We start from the raw sequence: 22,876 nt of genomic DNA on the forward strand, positions 1-22,876 counted from the left end.
ATTAAAAATTAGACTTTAATTGTCCATTTTCGGTCATAGTTATAAAACTTATAAAAACACTGTCCTCAATACGAGGTGCTGTAAGTTCCCTTCCCGTGTTGTTTTTGGACTTGGAGTATTTTGGAAATAAATGATCTCTTAAAGGACAATAGTATTTTTAAAACCTCCTACAGGAACACACTTGATTGGAGTTATTCTAAGCAAATGTGAAGGACTAACAGACCTGTGAAAATGACCTTTGCTGGAAAAACAGGGTTGGTTGTTTAACTTCCAGGTTGTTTTGTTCTGAATGCAAGTGTGTGACTTCTTGGCAACTCTGCAAGAACTATGTGCATTTCCAAGCATAATTTAGCTCCAATATCCAGAAATACATCTGGACACTATGCAACGTCACAGTCTGCTGGTTCTAAGTTTCTGGTGGGGAATAAACCTTCGAGCAGAAGTGTTGAAATGAATGGACCTCTCCTCTGTGAGGTCCCAAAGGACTGAACATCTCTTTCTGGGTTGGAACAGCTGTAAAAGCTCCTATGCCAGCAGTTCAGGGTGGAGGCACAGCACAGGTTCCTTTCTTGCAGGAGGGCTAGTGAATGCATATGCCAGTTGCGGGTGCCAGCAACGCAGCTTAGCTCCTCTGGTTGTAATGTCAACTCAGAATCCAAACCACAGAGCTTTATGTATTTATGTATTTATTTCCAAATGGTTTTATGGACAATCTATCAGCTGGTTTGTTAACTACTGTCTAGAAAAGACATCACCTGGGAGTTTTTAACACTTCTTTTTCTTCTCCTAGGATCACACTAGAGGAACAGACTTCGGGTGCGTAGGAATTTGTCTCCTGTTACCTATTCCCACATGTGCAGGCATAGTCCTTCTATTACCACAATGCAGATATTTGCTGTAGGGAGGATGATGATGAACTAAGAGAATATGAAGCAAGATCAGATGTGTCCCTTAAGCAGCAGTGTTCCTATCCTCATGTATCTTTCTCTTCAAAAATAAAGACAAGACTCCACTCCTTTTACTACATTTAATCAACAGAATTGTTTTGAAAATGTGATTTTCTTAAAATAATCACTGAATCACCAGCAATTAAAAAAGAATGATGGATCAGCCCAAAGCATCTGACATATTGTGTCTAGATAAAACCCCTTCTGGACACAGTTATCAATTCCAACAGCCACATGAAGGAGCATGATGAGAGCCAGGTGTAACCAGATCTATGTAAAATCGATTTTATTGCTGTTGATAAAATCTTGAGAGAAAGAGGCTTAAGAACCAGTGAGCACATGAATACAAGTAATAGAAAAATACTCATTTTAACTTCCTTAGTGCTTTTATAATGCAGGTAGTGAAATAGCTTCTTGTGCACACTCACAGAGTCTGGAGATTCTTGTTTAGCATATGTGAAGAAACAAAGGGGTGAAAAATGACTGTGTGTCCTGAACAGTGCAATTGATGCTTACCCTCTGTAGAAAACTATCATCTGTATAAAACATTCTGAAAAGTATTTGCTGCCAATCAGCATTTTAAACCTCTGTGCATAAATGTCTGGTAGACTAAAGGCGGTCATCTGAAACTCTGAGTTGAATGAACCTAGATGAAACTTCACCTCAAATGTCCTGATGAACCCACTTTTGGTTATTCATATTCTGATCTACAGTGACAACAACGTGATGAAAATTAGAAACAGGACAGCTATCACAGGTCGTTCAAGTCTATAAATCAGCCTCTTTCTTCTGAAATACTTCCTGGTTCACAGGAATACCAGCCGCATGAGGACAGTTACACTAATCAATATATGTCTTCTGTGATGTTGTGATCTGATTCAATCTTTTAGTGAGTTATAGGCCTTTGTGGTTCGGGTATTGACGAAATCTGTCTTCTTAAAATCAGCCTTTGGAATGAAAGAAAGAATAATTCATTATCAAGTGTTGACTTTGCAAGGGTTCACCTGTCTAAAAGATGGAGCCATAGAAAGGGTCTAGGTAGAGTCCTCTGCAATCAACAGAGACTTAAGAGCTATCTCCCAAGAGTAACTCAGTTCAGTCTAAGATGGGTGAGGGGGTATTCTACAGCTTCCTCATAGAAGGGCAGAAATTGATCTCTTCTTTCTGGTGACAGTGACAGGACCCAAGGGAATGGCACAGAGCTGTGTCAGAGGAAGGTCAGGTTGGGTATTAGGAAAAGGTTCTTCACCAGAGGGTGGTGGATGTGGAACAGGCTGCCCAGGTCATGGATCAGGCCTCAAGCTGCTAAGTTCAAGAAGTGCTTGGACAACACTCTTGGACACAGGGTTTGGATTCTGAGTGATCCTGTGTCGAGGAGGCAGGAGTTGGACTCTGTGATCCTTGTAATCTCCTCCAATCTGGTATAGCCCTAAGATACTATGAATCACTGCTAGGAGCTTCTTAACTCTCTCTACTGAATGTATGGGGAGCCTATTCCTCTAGCTCCAGCTCTACAGACTCATAACTCTTAGATGACTAATGTCAGTTGAAATTAACCCTATACCAATGAAGAGTATAGGACAATGCCAAAATGCCTCATAATTGGATTAAAAAAGGAGGTACAGAGCCTCAAAAGGAGGCTCAAAAGATGGATCTACTGAGCATCACTTCTCACTATCTGGCTGCTCTAGCCTGAAGCAGGAGTATTCCTCATCAGGTTTGCTACTGCATATAAAACCAGAAGGGGAGAGAATACAAACACTGATAAGCAAATTGAAGAGTGTTCATTGCTTGTGCAGGATTATCATAGAATCATAGAATGGTTTGTGTTGGAAGAGACCTTAAAGACCATCCAGTTCCAAAACCCTGCCATAGGCAAGGGATATCTACCATTAGATCAGGTTGCCCAGGGCCCCATCCAACCTGGTCTTGAACGCCTCCAGGGATGGGCGTCTTCTCTGGCAACACATTCCAGTGCCTCACCACCCTCTGAGTGAAGAATTTCTTCCTAATATCTGATCTAAATCTATCCTCTTTTAATTTAAAATTGTTTTCCCTTGTACCATTACTACTCTTCCCAATAGTCTTTCCTGGATTCCCTGTAGGCCCCCTTTAGGTGTTGGAAAGCTGCAGTGAGATCACTTCACCAAGCTGAACAACCCCAACTCTCTCAGCATATATTTACAGGAGAGCTGCTCCAGCCCTTTCATCATCCTCGTGGCTCATATCTGGACCTGCTTCAATGGGTCCATGTCCCTTGTATGCTGAGGGCCCCAGAACTGAATGCATCATTACAGGTGGGGTCCCTTGAGATGGAGTAGAAGGGGAGAATCATCTCCTTTGACCTGCTGGCCCTGCTACACACAAGTAAGAGAAACACCAAGTTCAGCAACCCCTTGAAATCCTACCAACAAACACCACAGAAGTACTAAGGGCCCCAGGGAACAAATGAGAGGGATCTACAGCTGAAATGTCAAATTAAATGTCTTTGCTATAAGACAGGTCTTACCTTTTTGTAAGCATTGTGGAGGTCAGTATGTGCCCACAAGGAGTAGAGGAGGACTGAAGCAGCCTTACTAGCTTTGCTGAACATGTTACTGAAATTTTGTGAAAAGAATGATAAAACACGTTTAAATTCCTACTTCTTAATCACAGTGCATGTAGAGACTTCAGATATTATAAACTCATATATTTTTTCTGTCTCCATCCTTCTAAATGATGCTTTCTTGCTTTTTAGGTATTCTAGCAATCTCATGCTGTCCTCACTAGTAAAGAAATTGAAACATACACCTCAACTTCATTTAGCCTTCAAAATTACAGAGAAATTAAGTACTCTGTAGCCTTTATCTTGCAGTACATGTTATGGGATTCAAATTCAGTTGAGAAAATATACCTCAGAATAACAATTATTCTGAAGGATCTTTCTTTGCCTCATTAGTTAGATGAAAATTAATGTTATTCAGGGCCTCATGAGGCCTCCTTTACTGAGATGAATTTCTTCTTTCTTTTTTGTAAAAAGAGAAGAAGGCAAACAGAATAATTATTCCTATTCATAACTCACTATTCTATTTTGATTAAATATTGATTATGTGTGATTAAATGTTAAGAATTATTAAAGAAAATTCAGGACCTATACCTAAAAAGAAACTCAGTAAGTAATTTTTACATATGGCTCCATCTTTTCTATAAAATATATTCCTGTGCTAAAGTTTAAAGGTTATCAGAGCTGTGTTACAAAGGACAGATAAAATCTGATAGCCTGCCAAGTACATATATTAGAATATAGGTACTGTGCCATCATCCTTGGAGGTGATATTTAAAGAGCTGGAACACAGCATATTCCTTTGTAGATGGAAGAGATGTTACAGAGATTTTTCTTTGTTTTCTAATATATGTAATTCTGTTCATTTTGCTGTCATTTTCAATCTGTCCTGTACCTTAAGATGCGATATTCCAAGTGGAAAAGGCTGCAGTTTTCTTTTTCTGTTTTTCCTGAAGGAAAGGAGGAAGGAGAGGGGAAGGCTTCTCAACCATCTTACCTGTCATTCATGCTGATGGCAATGATCTTTGGCAGGCCACCAGAATTTAGGAGAAGCCGTGCATTGTGAGAACTGCTCTGTGTCAAATTGTATAAGGTGTAGCAGGCTGAAGCTGTGGTTTCACAGGCAATATCAGACCCTGGGACGTAGTCAGGAAGTACTGAGACCAAATCAGGCAAAACTTCTCTAGCTGGAAATTGGAAGACAGGCAGAAAACTCCATTACTAACTGGTTAGTAATATTACTACATTATTACCTACCTAGGACTCCTACATCAATCCTCCCATTATTGCCCATCACAGTGCTGTTTGCTCCCCAAAAAGAGTGATTATCTCATAGCTGCATTATATCCCCACAGTTAAGGCAAGTTGCATCCACACAAAATCATACGTATTTTGCTTCTTATGCACAATACATTAATACTTAATGTACTGCAATTAAGTCATTAGTTGAGTTCAGGCAGGAAGCTACCACCTGAGGAAATGTGAGTGTCTAAAGGTAAACATGGATTTGGTAGTACATTACAAACTGAGAAAGGGTGACTACAGCTTGATTTTAATGTTGTATATGACGGTGGTTGGCTATAGGGGGATGCACACATTGAACCTTCTACACCTGTAGGTGTTACTTATTTAAGAAGAAATTCATACATGGAAGTCTCCTCCTTCTTAAAGAATACTTCATTATTTTGACCAAACTGTACGTCACCCTACAAGCCATATATATTGTGTATGTTGTATGTATATTGTGAGGACTAGGACAACATGGAGAACCATGCCACATGGACTGGTGCATGTTCAGAATTGATGGAGAAAACTACAGCAGTCAGCAACAGGCTGCAGCCAGCTGCTCCTGATGTAAGAAGCAGCACTGGGAAGTAGCTACAGGCATGTGGGGAAGGAATTATTCAGTGTGATGCCATACCGGCCCTCAACACTCAGCATGCCACTTATACTGAGAATGTTTTGCTCACTCTGACTCCTGTTCTTTCCTCTGGGTTGTGACAAAGTTTGTTTGTGATGAGATTAAATTGCATACAGTTCAGATAAGGACTTTAAAACTGAATAAGCCACCTGCTATGATTAATATCAGACAAAGCAGCTACATCTGACATGATAGTTCATTTTTTTTCCATTGATAAATCAAGTAAGGAGATTTTCAGGAAGTCTGAAGATCATTTTATTTCCAGATATGTTTTATATGAAACTTATCTCAATTTGAAATCAAACGTTAATTTCACTTGCTGAATATAAACGCTTTTATCTAGGAAAATTATTTCCTTCCTTTCCGCATCTTCTTAGCTTTACCCAATTTTAAGTGAAAGAAATCTATGTATATGTATCTATGTATATTTTACTACTTTGAATATAACATCATTGGAAGTATCTGATGAGGAAAACACGATATAGAAAAAGCTCGAGGTTAGAGTCATTCTTAGACAAAACCCTTATTTTTAATCCCATATAACGAGTCAAGCCGTCAATGTAAATGACTGTTAAAATTCACATACCATTTTTTTTTTGAAGAAGGAAAGGTTAAAGTAAGGACGGCAGAGAAAGAAAGCCCAAGAGACAACATTAGTCTTTGCTCACCTATATCGTTTTGCAGAGAGGTGTTGCGAGATAAGTTCCTGAGCAGTGAGACTGCTGTCTTCTTTACTGCTGGGTGGCTTACATGCAGCATATTTCGAATACTTGGAAGGCCATTTGCCTTCCGAACAACAGTCTGGGCCACTGCAAACGGCATCTGTTATAAAGGCATTTGGCAAGAATGTGTCATTACTATGAATGTATAGCCCCAGAAACAACAGCAGGAAGCTCTTTGTACTGTTTTATGTCTATTTTAGATAGTTTAGATCTGGAGCTAGGTATGAGCTGAAACAGAAGGGAAAGGTGATATAAAAGAAGTTTCAAGCCCACTGTATCCCACATATTCTTTGGGCAGTTCCTCAGCCAAAACATAACATAAGTCATCAATTTCTAAACCATGAAAGGGATGTGTAGTTGTGCCAAGGAATTTCTCTCTCTATGGGACCGATTTTGCTCCACAAATCCACTTTTTTTCATTCTTTTAGCATCAACTTATCCCTCATTGTGCAATGGATTAGCAAATTCCAGATGTGGACACAAAGTGAAAAGAAGTGATCCTCCTATTTGCCAAGCAGGAAATATCTACAGTGCTGGTTACGACTTTCTCTTAAAGTTCTTCGAGTTCATTGATTGTATCTGGAAGCCAGTGATTTGCCTGTAGTTATCTGAGCTCCATACTGTGAGCATGTTGCAATTGCAGCCCTAAAGTCTATACATTTACATCAAGAACTAAGTGACAAGAAAGAGAAGAAAGATGACTTACTGGTCCAGTGCCGGCTGTGAGGTTCTGAAGAGCTCCCAGGGATGCTTCCTGGGTATAGTTTCTGGTACTCTTTGCTATCAAGGAGAGATATATCCTAATCAGTGTGGAATGCCAGAGTGATTCCACACCTCTGGGATTGCTCTTTTCCTCAGGTAGTGGGGTTTCCTGCTGCTTCTAAACATGTAAAAAGATCGTCTGTTAGAACCAGTAATCTTATATGACATAATGCATCACAATCTAAACTAGCAATTTTGTAACTCCATGACCAGATGATTTTGCTGAGCCCACTACAGAGAATTGTTATGTGAATGAAAGTGAACGTTATTTTAAGATAGATGTTTTTTGTTGTATTATCACCGATAATGATAAAAACACTTGCACAGTTGCTGAACATGGTACAGACACCAGTAAGATCCACCAGGTAATGAATCTGAGAGGCAGTATTTCTTAGCTAATGAAACTATGATTGTCATTTGTTCCATCAGACATCTAATAAGATAATGGATGTTAGGAAAGGCCATCGATAAATTTACATTTTGAGGGTGACTGTCACACTACCAGATGCATCACCAACAGAGAAGCAACCTAATTAGATCACAGTCTTATGTCCTCCAGAAGTTGCTACAACTGATTAACCAAACGAGATGTAACAAAACACATGCTTTACCTCTTTCACTTTTCTGCTTCGTGTTCCAAAACAGCCTGGTGTTCTGTCATTGGTAGAAATATTTCTTCTTTGTACATAGATGCTCTGGGCATAGCTTTCAGGAAGTTCTATCTCTAGTTGGTAGGAAAGATTGTGCAGGATGCACACACAATTTTCTGTGGCCTAAAATAACAAAAGAATAGAAAATTTGGAAGCAATGGCACGTGTTGAAGGGACATGTATAGACAAAGAACTTCATTTTTGGATCTTAAACAATTAACTGCATAGCTTATAATGGTTTAAAGAAGAGCTAGTTTCCATGCCAATGATCCACAAGACTGCTTTTACACTGAGAAATTAAACATGTCCTGAGATGTTCCTAAGCACTCAGGCCAACTGGCACACAAGGCTTGCATTCAGAGCATGGTGCATGACTGTTGGAAATGATCCTGGGATATTATAATTCCTGAATGTACCTGGGATTTGTCTGTGCACATGCTATTTAGCACAGACCAGAAGTATGCCAAAGAATGCACAGAAGTTTAAGGGCAAAAAGGAACACATATACACCTAGTCAGTGTCAGCAAAGGGAAAGCTCTGTATCTTTCCAAAGGATATAGCTGCTTTTTTTGTTTATTTATTATTATTATTATTATTATTATTATTATTATTATTATTATTATTATTATTATTTTGTGGTAGAATACCATTAAAAAAGAAAGAAAAAAAAAATCAAATCAGATGTGCCTTTCTGGATGTGGCTCTGGGCAGTCTGGTCTGGTGACTGGAGACCCTGTCCATGGCAGGGTGGTTGAAACTAGATGATCTCTGAGGTCCTTTTCAACCCAGGCCATTCTATGATTCAGTGCTTCTTCGATTCTGGTCATGACTGAGGTCAGGTTGACAATTTCCGAATGATGAGTTCAGTGGCAAATAGTTTTATTACCAGTTCTTCACTTTTTGAAAGTAAAATGGGGATGAGTGATTTTAGGACAAAGTGCAGCAGGGAGCTCTTGGTACAAGTTTTATGTGTTGGATTCTCCCTGGAGCTACTGGCTCTGGTTGCAGGGTGATGGAGAAGCTCAAATAACTAATCCCAGGAAAGAGCTACAAATACACAGTAATTACCAGTACACAGCACAAGTTGCAGCAGGCACCTTAGAAGTGCCTGGCAGGCTATGGTTAACCTCGTAAGTGGCTGCTGGTCTTCTCACCTAACTTCACCCAGCTAAAAGACAAACATCTAGTCTAAGCAATGTTCAGGGTTCATCTGCAGTCAGCGCTGGGAGGAAGAGAAGGAGAAAACCTGACTTTTGGAATTGTCCACGTCCTCTCAGTTACTGGCTTGGGCTGAATGCCCAAAAAAATGTAGGAAAATGAATTCCATTCTAAATGACATAAACTCCTAATCACTTCGCCACCCAGATTTAGGTTCTACATTTCCCAAGGAACATGTAGCACTTCCTATTCAAGAAAGTGCTCAGATTAATCCTTTAAACTTCTAACTAGCTAGCTCCCTTAAACAAGCAAAAAAAAAAAAAAAAAAAAAAAAAGTAATGCCTGAATCTTTAAATGTTTCTAGTTCTCTGTGGTGATCCTTAAGACTGTTTTCCTAAAGCAAAGGTATGTTATTCTTTCAGACAGCGGGATAAAAAACACTTTTAAAACTTCTTTTTGAACTTTCATATTTGGTAGCAGTTCTAAAATCACTGGAAAGAAGTATAAATTTGGCAGCTATATCACAACTCTTTCTGAATGCTGGTTTTGAAACAAAATCTTGCTCTTGGTGATTTCCCCTAGGAAAAGACCTTCCATCTTGAAGAATACCTTGTCATTAGGCTCGTGGTCTGCAATAGCTCCTTGAATATAATACACAAGAGAATCAATCAAACCGTCACACTCTCTCATCTTTTTCCTTCCTTCTGGGCCAGCAGAGCTCATGTTTCTGTGCAGGAAGAAATACACTGGTAAGAAGAGATTTACTTGAAGATATTTTCTTTTGCCTATCTGACAAATTTTTCCAGATAAACCTTAAAACAGCAAAGTTAAGGATGACTGCTTCTTTTCTGTAGGGCTGTACAATAATATGAGACTCTGTTAAATAAAACTTCAATTTTAGTGCATTCCCAGACAATAACAAATAACAAATTAAAACAAGCTGTTGCGTTTGGATGAATAAGGTATGCCCCGATTCCAGTCTTCATCTCGGTGTAATCTTCTCTAAGCAAACAAACTGAACTTTTTTTTCCCCCAAATATTCCATTTTAAGCTGTGTTTTTAATATCCATTACATTGGCTATGTCAAACTACAAAAGTACTTGTGAAAACTTCCTTTCAAAAGAAGTCTTCTTTTAACATTTACCTAAACCAAACCAATTCTTGATTACCCACCAACAGACTTAAGTTCTGGGAGTTTTAGCAACATCTACACACTAACTATAAAAGTTCTGGAAAACAGGAAACAGCTGTTTCTTTATTGCCTAAGTTCGTTCTTGTGCTTGTAAATGAACCGCAGAGTAAATCCAACTTTCTCAACTTGAAGATGATTGATTTCAGCTATGGGACCAATTCACGAGACACCCCATGTGCTGTTAGAAGGAAGGGAAAGAAAGCTGAGCCTGCAGACTAAGCTCAAGGCGAGCAGACAAGTAATGCATCACAAGGCGGCCAGTGACTGTAGTCACTGCCAGTTAAGCAGTGTGTAAATACTGAATCTAATGCTAGTGACAATGGGGAGCTCAGAGTCACAGAATGGTTTGGGTTGAAAGCCCATGCAGCTCAAACCCTCTGCCCTGAGTGTGACTGCCATCCAGCAGCTCAGCTGCCCAAGGCCCCATCCAGACTGGCCTTGAACACCTCCATGGATGGGGCATCCACAGTCTCTCTGGACAGCCTGTGGCAGGGCTTCATTGCCCTCTGAGTAAAGAATTTCTTCCTAACATCTAACCTAAATTTCCCCTCTTTTAGTTTAAAACAATTCCCTCTTGTCCTATCACTATCAGTCCATAATGTCACTCTTCTGTCTTGTTTATAAGCTCCCTTTAACATACTGGAAGGCCGCAATGAGATCTCCTCAGAGGCTTCCCCAGGCTGAACAAATTCCCTCTTCATAGGAAAGGTGCTTCTCTTTCGGCTTTCCAACATTTCTCTGAGGGACCTCACAGTGGCTGAGCACCCTTTCTCAGTTTGCTCTTTTGCCATTCTGTTTCATGTTCTCATGAGGACAACAGACCCATTGCTACTGATACTTGTTTCCCGCTGCCTGCCGAAAAAAGACACATAGAAACGACAAACTCCTCAGAAGAGTTCTATCAAATCCTGCCAATTCTTTGCCAAATGTTTCCTCGTGCACCTTCATGGAGATACTTGGGTACTCCTTGCAGTGGACGGTTACCCCAACCAGCTGAAAACACAGTGTCAGTGCAATGCTGCTGCTGCCCACATGCCTCCCATTGCTCCTGCAGCGTTCAGCAGAGGAGATGTGAAGGGACGAGGAAGAGTTAAAAACGCACTGCTTCCTAGAGCATTCTTCTGGCTTCTGGCACCTAGGCAGACAAAGCTGAAGCCATTAGAAACTGCTCAGTCCAAGTGAGGGAAATGCCAGATGCTCTCTGCTGATGTCTTCTGCTATTCTACAACAGTGGCTCAGGCATTGCTGCACATGCTGTCTGCCTCCTCCAGACTCAAAAGAAGACACTATATGTCCTACTTTCTGCTCACATTTCTGTTTCATGATAATCTGAGAGATGAATTATGAAAGCCATTTAAAATCCATTGAAAAGCTAAGGACACACTTCCTGCTTGAAGTTTGGCTCAAAATAAGCTACTGATTATCAGGGAAGTAACAACACTTCATTTTGAGGTATAATTACTTTTACAACTGAACTGCCTCTGAATTATGGAATGTTGGAATTATAAATCTTGGCCTCATTATTCTGGCCTCCTGCTGCTCTGTTGGCCAAAAGGCTGCATACAGTATCACATTCCTGCTTTGTTTGCAACAACATTAAATCCAGCTCAGTGTTAGTATCTATCACAAACAAAGAGGGTCATGTTCTTTAAATAATTTAAGGGAGCTTGCTTTACCCTCTTATTTACCCACTGGAAAACACAACAGTTTAAAATGCTATTAATGACAAAGCCAGAAAGGCACAGCTTTAAACTTTCCCGTGGCTTGTGATAATAAAACATGATAATTTCTACATACTGCCAATGCAGTTTTGTCCCCTCCTCCTGGGAAGCACATATTTAGGTTAAATATTAATGCATTGTAATTACATCTTTACTTTAGGTCATACTGTTTATAAGGTTCCTATGTATGAGTTCTTTCATGCTCTTATGGAATTATATATCATGGAATTAATATTCAGATTCCTCAATGCAGTAACACTTTGGAACTCAATTTTACCTATGTATGCCATGGTTGAGTCATGTCATCCTTTCAACAGTTCATGGCTATGCTGACAGAAATGTACATGCTCTTCTATTGCATAGCACAAATAGTTTCTGAGGTGCACAGACTAAAAATACCATTAAAAGATAAGTGTGGAATTTCCCCTACTGAAGACCTTCAGCTGATATGGCACTTCATCTTGTCACAGCACAAAAATCACTGAACTTTAGACAATGATCATCATCCCGAATAGTTGTACAAGGAAAAACCATCACTTGTACTTGCTGTCTAGCATGCCTTTGGGGAGTGGCACACAGATTCATAGCTCAGGAAGCAGCGAAGAATATGAAGGTGAGGCACTGCTTTGTTCCACAAAGGAAATGAATCACTGAACTGCTTCTCTTGAGTTGCTGGCACTCAACTGTTTATCCAGACAGAGATATCACTATACGTGTGTGCATACATATATGGCCACACTGTTCTCCACCTCCCTCTCTCCTTATTACCACAGTGTGGACTGGGAAGAGCTCCTACTCTCTAGTGTGTCCAATTACATTTGAAACCACTTTACTTTGAATACTTTACTTTGAATGGGGCCAAATGGGTTTTCAGGATTGGGTAGCATCATACAGGAGTTAATTTCTAATAATAATAATAATAATAATAGTGATAATAATAATAATTTTGAAACAATGGCAACATTTTGCTTAGAAAACTGCAAAGTTGACTTAATCTTTCCTTCACAGTATTTGAGGCTCCTGACAAATACGGCACCCCCCTCTGAGCTCAGGGGTTTAACTCTCTTGTTGTGGAGCTCCTGGAGGCCCTGAAATATCCATCACTTGAGCAACTGGGCAGTTGCCATACTGGGTGGGCTGGCTTAGAATTGCAGCTCCTGGCAACCTCATGGTGAGATCCCAGGGCTACCTAGAAATCTTCAAGCTTGCTATGCAAGTTTATTTTCCTTGCTTTTCATTAGAGTATACCGAGACAAATACATCTGTGGATAAAAAGAATTGGAGTCAAGATCAAATGTACTGTTGTAGAAAACCTCTTGTGCTACATAATTCTTGACACCTCTGTCTCGCATCAGTATTGAATAGTTGGGAATGTGAAACACGAGACAGGCTGCTGCTTGTAGGAATGCTCTCCTTTGAGTGACTTAGAACTTAAGTTTTGATATAATTTAGCCATTAAAAACCTCTGACTTCTGGCATGCTTAAGTACCTTAATCCTGGTGACATATCTGAACTATACTGCACGCTGAAGTGGCTGCATGTAACTATCTACAGACCCCATTCACCTCATACCATGCACAGTGTAACTGTAAACAGCCATTTTCCCATGTTTCAGTGGCATTTATGGAGGGTCAGCTAGTTCATTACTGGGAAATATTTTATGATCCAGGTGAGGTAAGTACAAAGAATTTTAACACAGTAAAATCAAACACAATTTTCACACAAGCAGAATGACAACATGTTCAATTACACTGCAAACTGAACCAAATGAAAGGGTTTTCCCTTTAAGCCAGCACTGAGTCACACGCTGGCAGACATTGGAAGAGGCTTTTGCATTGCTGTGAATGATCCAGGCTACTGATATGAGGGCGGCTTTTGCTCCTGGGACTCACTCTGCCAAAACTGGTAATTTGAATTTAACTCAATTATGTGACAACAATCTCCTGAATTGCTTCATGATGTTCCTGAATTACTTCAGGAAACTATTCCTTTCATGCCTTACACCATTTAAAAGTGCAAAAAGGAAGGAAAGGAATCTATAGATTTACACAGTAACGCTAGGCACCAGGCTGCAGGCTGCTGTCTGGAAATAACAAAATTCCTTTCAGGACCTGGGGGAGCAGACAGACCGATGAACAGACACAGGAAGATAAGAATGGATGGAAATAAACCTAAAGGAGTGGCAATGCTGTGCAAAAGGCCTTGCTTCAAAGACTTGTTATCATTAGTTCTTTGTTTTACAACTTCAGTTAGAACCTTCCATTACAAGCTTGAGCTGCTGTTATTACACTTTCAACCAATAGTAAGAGCTTTGGCCTTACTTATCTCTGATTAAATGAAATGAGACAGTTACGCAGCCTCCTGGTCTAAAGTGCAGTGATAGCACTTCCTCGATCTACAGCTTTCCATACTCTATGGGTCACTGTCAAAGGTAAAATAGATCTGGGACAGACAACAGGACAGAAACAGTGATGAAAAATGAAGTGTTGTATTTGTTTTACTTCCTGGGGAACCAAGAGCAATGGTTAGCTGATTTTTCTGAAAATGGTTGTCTGAAAAGCCTTGAATAATTAGGACACACAGGGCCACAGGAAAGCCCAGTTACAGAGCAGTTTTAAAGGAGGACTCCAATGAAACACAGCAGTTGTAATCATTAGCTCCAGCACCTAAAATAAAATGCTTTGCAGGAAGAAGTGCGACCTGTAAACATCAATTCTGGAAAGTTCAGTTCTCCAAGACAGCACCCAGAATAATGTTTCCAACAGCAGCTTCAACAGATCATGTTCTGTCCCTGAATAACAGAAATATCATGCATTGCAGAACTTTTGGAATAAGTATTTCATGGAAAAAACATAACAAGATCATTATCAGAGTTCAAAGTATAATAGAAATCCTTCTAGTAACCCTTCCCTTTAATTCACAGGAAAAGTCATCCCAAACATTTGTATAATAATATTCAAAACCATATATCCTGCACGCTCTTGGCATCTTGCATTTTTAGACTTGGAGGAAGAATGTGGAGGAGGAGGCAAATATCTCCTCTTAGCCAACCCACTCCTATTGGAACAAGAAACAGTACTATTATGCAAAAGACAGCAAGAGTTTTCTTGCCTGCGAAAAGTCTGCAGTTTAATACACAGGTTTTATTAAATTGGCTTGTGTTAGACAACCAGAGGAGTCTTTCGATTTGCTTTACTCCACCTGATCAGGGCACAGTGATTTTTATCATATTTCTGGACTGAAAAAAATACCATCATTTATTCTAACTGTCAATGCTAAATATTGTGTTGTATGCAGCTTCATTTTGATCTATAAAGTTCTGTGACCTACAGTTTCTGTAAAACCTTCAGGAGAGATGCCTTAGGACAAAAAGCAGATCTAGAGAATGGGATTAACAAATCTGTCCAACTCCTTATCAGTAATTGAACGTACAGACCCAGGCAGTTGTAGTCTGGGACTCTACAATATGTCTTGCAGTTACTGGTTAGCAGAATGAGGAGTGTTTTGGTTGTTCACTCATTCCAGTGTTAGCATCTGCAATATTATCTGCTGGATGTGGATTCCCTTTCCGTCCTGAATCACTGTTAAAAGGAGTTTTAATTTACAAGTTGGTAAGCATGTGGCACCGATGTCAGATGACAGTGCTAGATTTGGACTGTGGCTGACTTCTGTCAGGCAATGAAAAGAAACTCTGGCATTCTTCTATACCTAAGCACTGTACTATGCATAATGTATGCACTTCAAAGTTCTATTTTTACTCTGTAATAGAAGCTGCAGGCTATGGACTTTATCAACATGCACAACAAACATGTTAGTATTACAAAAGGGAAGACTAATTACAGATTTATACTCTGGCACATTAACCTACTCTTTAAACATCTTTATTAGTACCATCATTCCCTCGGTGCACAGTTGGTTTTTTGTTTTTTTTATTTTGTAATGTGCTGTTCTTACAGATTTTGTGCAAATATATTATTTTAAAATAGTACATAAGTAAAGAATACTTCTGGTGCTACTCTGGGAATAAAGACAAACAAATTGATTCAAATAAAAACATTATATTTCTGGTCTGTGCAAATATAAGCCTCATTAAAACCTATTTTCTGCAATAAAGTGTGTTGGCAATCCTACAGAGCAACTTTACCTGAGCATTTTCAAGATCTTATTGTCCTCTCAGTTACAATTCACAGTGTTAGAGCATTTAAAAATGACAAGGACTAAAAAATGGACATCGTATTTTTTTAAATAGCCAGTGTATCTTTGGGCAAAGGTCAGTTTGAGAGACTTTCATTAAAGCTGTAGAACTATCTGCAGCTTTAGAGTACCCCTAGTCACTTTCTTTACAGAATTAGGTATGCTCAGAATCTACTTTTCTTTGATTTAAAATAACCCAGCTACTGCAACTCATTATTTGTCATATACCAAAAGCGATGTCAAATTGCTACAACTAGCTTGGAAAGAGTAACACCACATTAAAACTAAGAATAATTCTGTGATCCCATATGCTGTTTTGCTGAGAAGAGGCAGTTCTGGAGTCCAAAGCAGGAGTGGGTATAAAGTGGCATAACGAACCAGACTGGTTTATGTACAAATGCAGCATGAGCAAATTCATATGAATAAAAGACAACCTACTTCTCCTCACAGACAACACCACTAGCCAGAGTGATTTTATTATGTATAGTTAATGTTTCTCTGTATTTGTTTTTGAGCTATCAAAGAAAGATAAAAGTTAATTATTACTTAAACCTGATGTTAGTTGGTGGGCTGACAGAAAAAGATACATTATTGATGAGTATTTTGTATCTCTAACAAGCCTTTTGTTCTCTGAAATCACTCATGAGTCAGACACAGAACTATTTGCCCAGTACAAATTAAACCTTCCCAACACAATTACTCTGCTGCTGGACATGTTAGCAAAACACCTATGTACAAGGAAAACCAGGCAGTTTCCCAAGCCTCTAAATTTTGAACTTAATTCCTCGTACTTTACTAAAAAGAATTTAAAACTTAGGCCACGCCTTCACTTATATCATTACTCATTAATTTTTCCAAGTATGTTCTTTCATGTAAACAAAGACACGTATTTCTGATACTCACAATTGCATTTACTTAAAGAGCAATGACTTTGAACTCAGGAGAGACATGAAGGGCCACACTTTAACCAGTTGTTATTTTTAAAGGCGTGTCCGGTTTTAAATATGAGACTTTTATACTTCTGTCAGTTAGGGGTGGGTCTACCTTAGCAGTCTTTTGTACTGTGCTTCTCTGTTCTAATCACTACTGTGTTCATGAGGCTGACTGCAGTAGTGGATGCACAGATGTAATTCTATTCATCCACCCCATGGCTGCAGCCTGGCCTTGATAGATCTGAACTTGTGCAAAAAGTTGGATGTGGCTAATTTTGATTCAAAAGTGACTTTTTTCCTAATTTAGTTACCAATCTGTATGCAGACTTTTCCCAAAGTAAGCAAGAAAATGCATGTATGCAGGCCTGCTCTATCATCACTTTATTTTAGGTACTTGTGAACTGAGTGCTCACCTTAGGCATCCTGTGGCATTATAGAAGATATCGGGGTCAGGTACAACACTTGACTTGGGGTAATCTCGATCTGGCCAGCCAGAGCAAGGGATGAGAACAGCTTCTGTCAGGGTATGTAGGGCTTCATTAACCAACAGGTGCTTCAGCTGGTCATTGGAAGACAAGTTCCACAACAAACCTGCAATATCCAAAATAAAATCAGAGTGGCAAAAAATTCTCCCCTCAGTTTGAAAGACCTAATATCAATCTTCTTGAATTTAATCAGTAAAAGAGCCTGTCTGGCTCTTGACGTCCTCAAGAGGAGCAGAAGGACATGATTAGAGTTCACCAGCCACCATGACACAACACTGCACAACACCCTCCCACATGCAATTGCACACTGCTCAGTCTCAGAGACTCCAATGAGAATGTGGTGGCTTTTTTATTTCATGAGGTAAGTATTTTGGCATTCAGTCACGTGTGGACTAAATTAATGTGCTCTTCCTTTATCTTGAGCAACTGCAATTAGCCATAGTAAGTATGTCTAAGAGGCTCTACGGTGTCAAAAAAAAAAAAAAAAACAAACCCTAAAAATCTGAACTACACTGTGGAGTTTCTTTGTTCAAGTAGTACTTCTTGGACTGAACACTGCTGAAGTCTGAAGTGGGTACCTATTGATCCATATGGCTTCTCTCTAGGGATATGGAAAAAATGGGAAAAGATTAGTGAATGCATAAGGAATTTGATTTCCTGTTTCCTCCCATTGAGCAGATAAGTGACAGAGCTTTTGGGCATACTGTCACATACTTTCATGGCTGGAGGGCATAGCACAAGTTTTACCTTAACACTGAAAAGATAAATAAATAGCTCTGAAGGTTCACTATCGCACCACTTATTAATTTTGACCATGTCCTGCAGCTGTATAAAGTTCACAAAGAAAGCAGTTACTAACATAAAACTCCTCTCATGGAGGATGCAGATAGTTGTCTGACCTATGTGCATTCATGGCAATGTACTGCAACTCTGGGAGTGAACTTTTCCTGAGTGACAGGACTTTGATCCAAAGGGAAGTGGCACTGAGAGAGGATGTACTCATCCGTGTATCAGAAGCAGAACTCTATATGGTCTAATGGCTGACTGAAAAGAACAGTCTTCCATTGCTCTGTACTCACACTGCCAGTTTGCAGCTATCTCAATCACCAAAGCAACACAAATTAAACAGATAAGAACCTCCAATACCCATGATCATTTATAGGTTTACAGGAAGGAATTTATCCTATTAGATGCCTGGCAGACAGACTGCACTTTCAAGTACCATCAAAATGCTGGAGAATAAACTTAAAAATGGTGTAGATGTGAGGCACAAACACTGAGTTTACAGGTCTTTGGGAATTTTCTGGAAGGTGGGAGATGCCCATCACCATGCTTCTCTTACGGTTGATAGCAAAATTCCCCATAGAAGGGAAAAATTAAGCTCAACACTGGTTGGCTGTTACTGTCCTCATGCTTGTCACTAAACAAATGATTAAGTAACACTGCACACTTTGTTTACTTACAGTGTACAAACACTAAAGCAAATATCCAATATAGTATTGTAAAATTGATTAGATCTTCTGTTCTATTCCAGCAGATGAAAAATCTTTTTAAAGTAGCCTTCCCCTAGACGTGTATTTCTGCTTTTCACTTACAAAGGCATTCATTGTTTCGCCCACTTGCTGCTCTAAGATCTCCTCCTCCAAACACTGGCAGGGTATTAGTGAACGTTTCTTTCATCAGCTCACAACAAAAAATGTTTCTTTTGTATCTCCTTACACTTTGAATTTAATTACAACTATTGTGAGCAATAGTAAAATCAAAACAAAACCCAGCCAGAAGCAGCCATTCCTTCTTCTGGGATCAGCTCTCCAACCTCTGAATTAGGGGATAAAAAGAAGAATGTACTTTCCTGAGGGATAAGTAAGGCTTACAGGAAATCAGACATGCAGTCCAAAGGGCACTGGTGGGGGAAGCATGTTAAGACAGAACGGCACAAATGTGTAGGCACAAGGACAGAATACTGTACTAAAAGGAACAAGTGCATTCTGAATTACAGCTGGATAGCTAGAATAGCGGTCAGAATTGTCAGAACAGAATCTGAATATTGCTCACATTGTAAATTTCCTGGCAAATCCAACCTGTGCCCACAGGCACTGTTTCACTGAGGTCAGAGGGATTCTCTCAGTGGCATTTTGGTTTTGAACGAATTGGTTCACTTTTAAAACTATCTTTAAAAGTGGGCTTTTTTCTTGCAGCTATATGCTGTCATGTATTTATAGTGGCATATTTTTCCTTTAGATGGTTATTTGGGAAAATGGGTGGGGTATACTTTGAAATTTATTTTCCTTTTTACGACAGATCTGTTTGTGCAGTAACCTTCCCTGCAGAAAGAATTTTCTTTCATTTCTTAGATTTACGCTGCATGATAACAAGATCAAGAGGTTAGGTACTCCCTAGAGGCTCATCTGGCTTACCTTCAAAAGTTCATCTTTTTTTGTTCATGCCCCAACCATTTTTCTTTCTGATCCTCAGTGTACTCACTAAACTAAAAAATGCCATTCCTCTCTTGGCTCCTGCACTGTCTCAAAGTGACATCTTCCCTCATTGCTCAGGAGTAACCTTACTCCTTTTGTAAAAGATAGGCAAGAAGTTTGTAGGCCCAACAATGGACAAAGCCTAAGGCTCTTTTACTTTAGCTGTATCAATGACTTTAAGAAACTAGCAAACCCAGTCAACGCAATCTTGTGGAAGCCTCATTCTCCCTAAGAATAAAGCACAGGATTTGCATGGAGAAACCTGGTGGGTCTTTTCTTCACATATGCAATAGGTAAACTAGGACATGGCAGTTTTCAGACCACTGTCATAAGCACAAAGCTGCTTCCGTGTATATACTGGTTTGGTGCCTTCTGTGCATACTTCTGGGATGCACAGACTGTGTGGCAAGACACAGCACTTGCTACAATCAGCCTTTACTCCCATACATTTTCACCGCTTTCAGTCTTTTCACATAATAGCACAAAACATGCTACGTATGCTCAGGCTGTTTACCTTAGCCTGAGTTAGCTTGGACCAGCATGTCTGATGTTCACATGGGAGCATCCACAAAGTGAAGCTGCAGGTTCATATGTATGGTGGAGTCAACACAAAGAAGTCACATTTTTGATCTTGAGAGATCATGCTTTCCTGATATTCCTGGGGCTTCTTAGTTCTTATGTTGAAAAAGAAAGCAAGAGGAACGGGCAGGCCAGAAAAAACACAGGCCTTCAAAATATTCTTTGAGATATACTATACATGATATAGCTTATTATTGGGCAGAGGTACATTGGTATCAACTCTGCTGCTAATTACCCACTGCTTAAAGATAAGCTTCTAAGGCTGAGTTGTATTTTCTCATGTGCACAAGCATAAGATTGTAATTCTGACTGGTACTGATCCCTGTTTGAGAAAACTTTTGTATCATGGACACAAAAATCTTATCTCCGGAAAATTCTTTATTATCAGGTGTTTTGGTACCGGGCTTCCTACACAGTGTGGAAACAGAAAACTGTCATCTGCTGAGCATCAACATCTTTATTAATACTCTTTATTAATGAGTATGTTTTCTATCTTTGTACAGGAGTCTCTCACGAGAGTTTAGCAGGTTATTATCAGGTACCAAGATCATTTTACTGATCTCTTATTGGGGAAGACATTCAGCTAGTTATCGTATCACATTTTTTGAAGTCTCTGATTTATTGGCAACTAATTAATACGATGTGAAAAGACAGTTGGGCTTCTCCCGTTGAAAGAGAATCTACATCAACCTATTTCTGGAAGCATATTGTTATAATACTGTTGTGCAATTGCATGCATAGCTATGATATTCTTCTAGTCCCAAGGGAAGACAAAGGCAATGAAAAAGGGAGAACAAAATTTGTAGGTGAGTTACCAACTATCCAAGGAAGCTGCTGTTCAGTGGGGTTTACCCACTCAGAGGTTTGCATTGGGCTTGGAAAAAAGACAGTAACATTCACAGTACCTATATCCATACAAATCTTCCTGCAAGAACAGTCAGGGGTCTGATAAGAAATGACAAGCAAGAAATGAGCAAAGCTTTCTGGTCACTGTGTCATCTTTTTCACTGCTTCCCTCTCTGGTGTGTAAACGCACAAAAAAGACAATGCACTATGCAATAAACTACTTAATGACCCAATTCTGTATGTGACGAACGTGAAAAACTGTAAGACATTTGAAAGATGCAAATTGATAGAACAGAACCAAAAAAGCCAACAATACAAACCTTTGTTCTACAGCTTAGGGAGCACAGTTCAAATACTTAAAAGAATGCAGAATTACAGAAGGTCTCAACATGCCTTTGCTTCGAGGCAGGGCTGCTTGACACTTTCTGTATCTTTTTAAGCTCTGTTATTTTAATAGCTTCTGTTCCTGTTGCCTTTAGAGAACACTTAAAGTAAATCCCCATTCATTTATTCATAATGTTTTCTTACAGTTATATAATATAAGCCAGCTCTTCCCTTGCATACTAAATAAAATGAATATGGGTCACAAGTAGCTGATTTCCTCCAAACAGGAGGGCAGGGATGAAGGAGTGAGCATTTCTTAACTCGTTGCTGAAAAGCCATCAGGGCAATAATCAGTTTTCTTGTGAGAAGAGGTAACCATTTTCCCTCAGCATTCCTAATGCTGCACTAATGTACAAGAGATGTAATATGGGGTTTCTGTTCCAACTGGCTCTTCCTCCAAAATCTCAATGGGCCATACTCATTTTTAACAATTCCTTGTGGAAACTGGAACCAAAAGGATGAGGATATAACCTTCACAGAAACTGATTTATAAATGTAGGTCACACCACTGATTGTGTCCTAGTATCTTTACAACCAAATCGTAATAAAGCAATTCTCTCTCTTGCACACAAAGGAAGCATGGTGTTCCTGTGGTAGTATTTTCTTGTCAGTCATCTTAGAAGGTAGAGTGGGGTACAAACAGCTGTAAGTGAGTGAGTTTAAAGAAGGAAGCAGTGCAACTGGTACCCAATCCTTGACAGTTCTGGGGGACAGATCCAACACAGATTCCAGAATGGAAATCCGAGAACTGCAGGGAGGGTTAAGCTGCTGTAGAGGGCAAGAAACGCAGAGACACATCTTTTCGGAAGAAGCTTTGAGAGAAGGTTTCAGTTCCTAGTCTTTTCTTGCTGTTGGTCTTGAGTAATGACCTTGGAATCTCACCTTAAGAGAACTCAGAATAGGTGACGGTGCTCTTGTACTTAAGACACCAAACACTGGCCTAAGTAAGCAATCAGGCACTTGTGTCCTACTTAAAGCACTTCATGCTTATATGAACAGAAAACACTACCTGTTATTTGCTTTTTAGTTTCTACATCCTTGGTGTGTCGGAGTAAACGGAGCAAGACAGGAATCCCTTTCTGCTCGGAAACTTCCAGTTTGTTGTCATTGTCTTCAAACACCAAGTTTCTCAAAGCACCACACACTGCTCGCTGAATATCCTCATTCTGAACCTCAAGAAGCTGTATAAGTCTGGGGATACCACCAAGTGAGAAAACCTGTGAAGAAAAGAAAACAGCAGAGAATGGTTAGATAGTGATAATGACAAATTCCACTCCATCTCTCCCTTGCCAAAAGTTTAAGCATTTTTGTAGAATATTTATTTATTTATTTATTTCATTTTCATATTTGAAACACTTAAATCA

General features: G+C 39.5%; 1 protein-coding gene across 1 annotated transcript in view; it reads right to left on the reverse strand.

Annotated features, from left to right (window-relative positions):
* Positions 1–669: 669 nt before the first annotated feature.
* The window catches only part of PKP2 (plakophilin 2), a 38,283-nt gene continuing 16,076 nt past the window's right edge, over positions 670–22,876 (reverse strand). The window contains exons 5-13 of the mRNA XM_015866396.2: positions 22,522–22,729; positions 17,155–17,332; positions 9,312–9,429; positions 7,506–7,667; positions 6,839–7,012; positions 6,079–6,232; positions 4,487–4,676; positions 3,457–3,544; positions 670–1,894 (exon numbers count right to left, since the gene is read on the reverse strand). Of these exons, the coding sequence (XP_015721882.1) occupies positions 1,826–1,894; positions 3,457–3,544; positions 4,487–4,676; positions 6,079–6,232; positions 6,839–7,012; positions 7,506–7,667; positions 9,312–9,429; positions 17,155–17,332; positions 22,522–22,729 (1,341 nt within the window). The 3' untranslated portion in view covers positions 670–1,825. The remainder of the gene's footprint in view (positions 1,895–3,456; positions 3,545–4,486; positions 4,677–6,078; positions 6,233–6,838; positions 7,013–7,505; positions 7,668–9,311; positions 9,430–17,154; positions 17,333–22,521; positions 22,730–22,876) is intronic.

Source organism: Coturnix japonica, chromosome 1 (assembly GCF_001577835.2).
Source record: "Coturnix japonica isolate 7356 chromosome 1, Coturnix japonica 2.1, whole genome shotgun sequence".
In the NCBI taxonomy this organism is placed as follows: domain Eukaryota; kingdom Metazoa; phylum Chordata; class Aves; order Galliformes; family Phasianidae; genus Coturnix; species Coturnix japonica.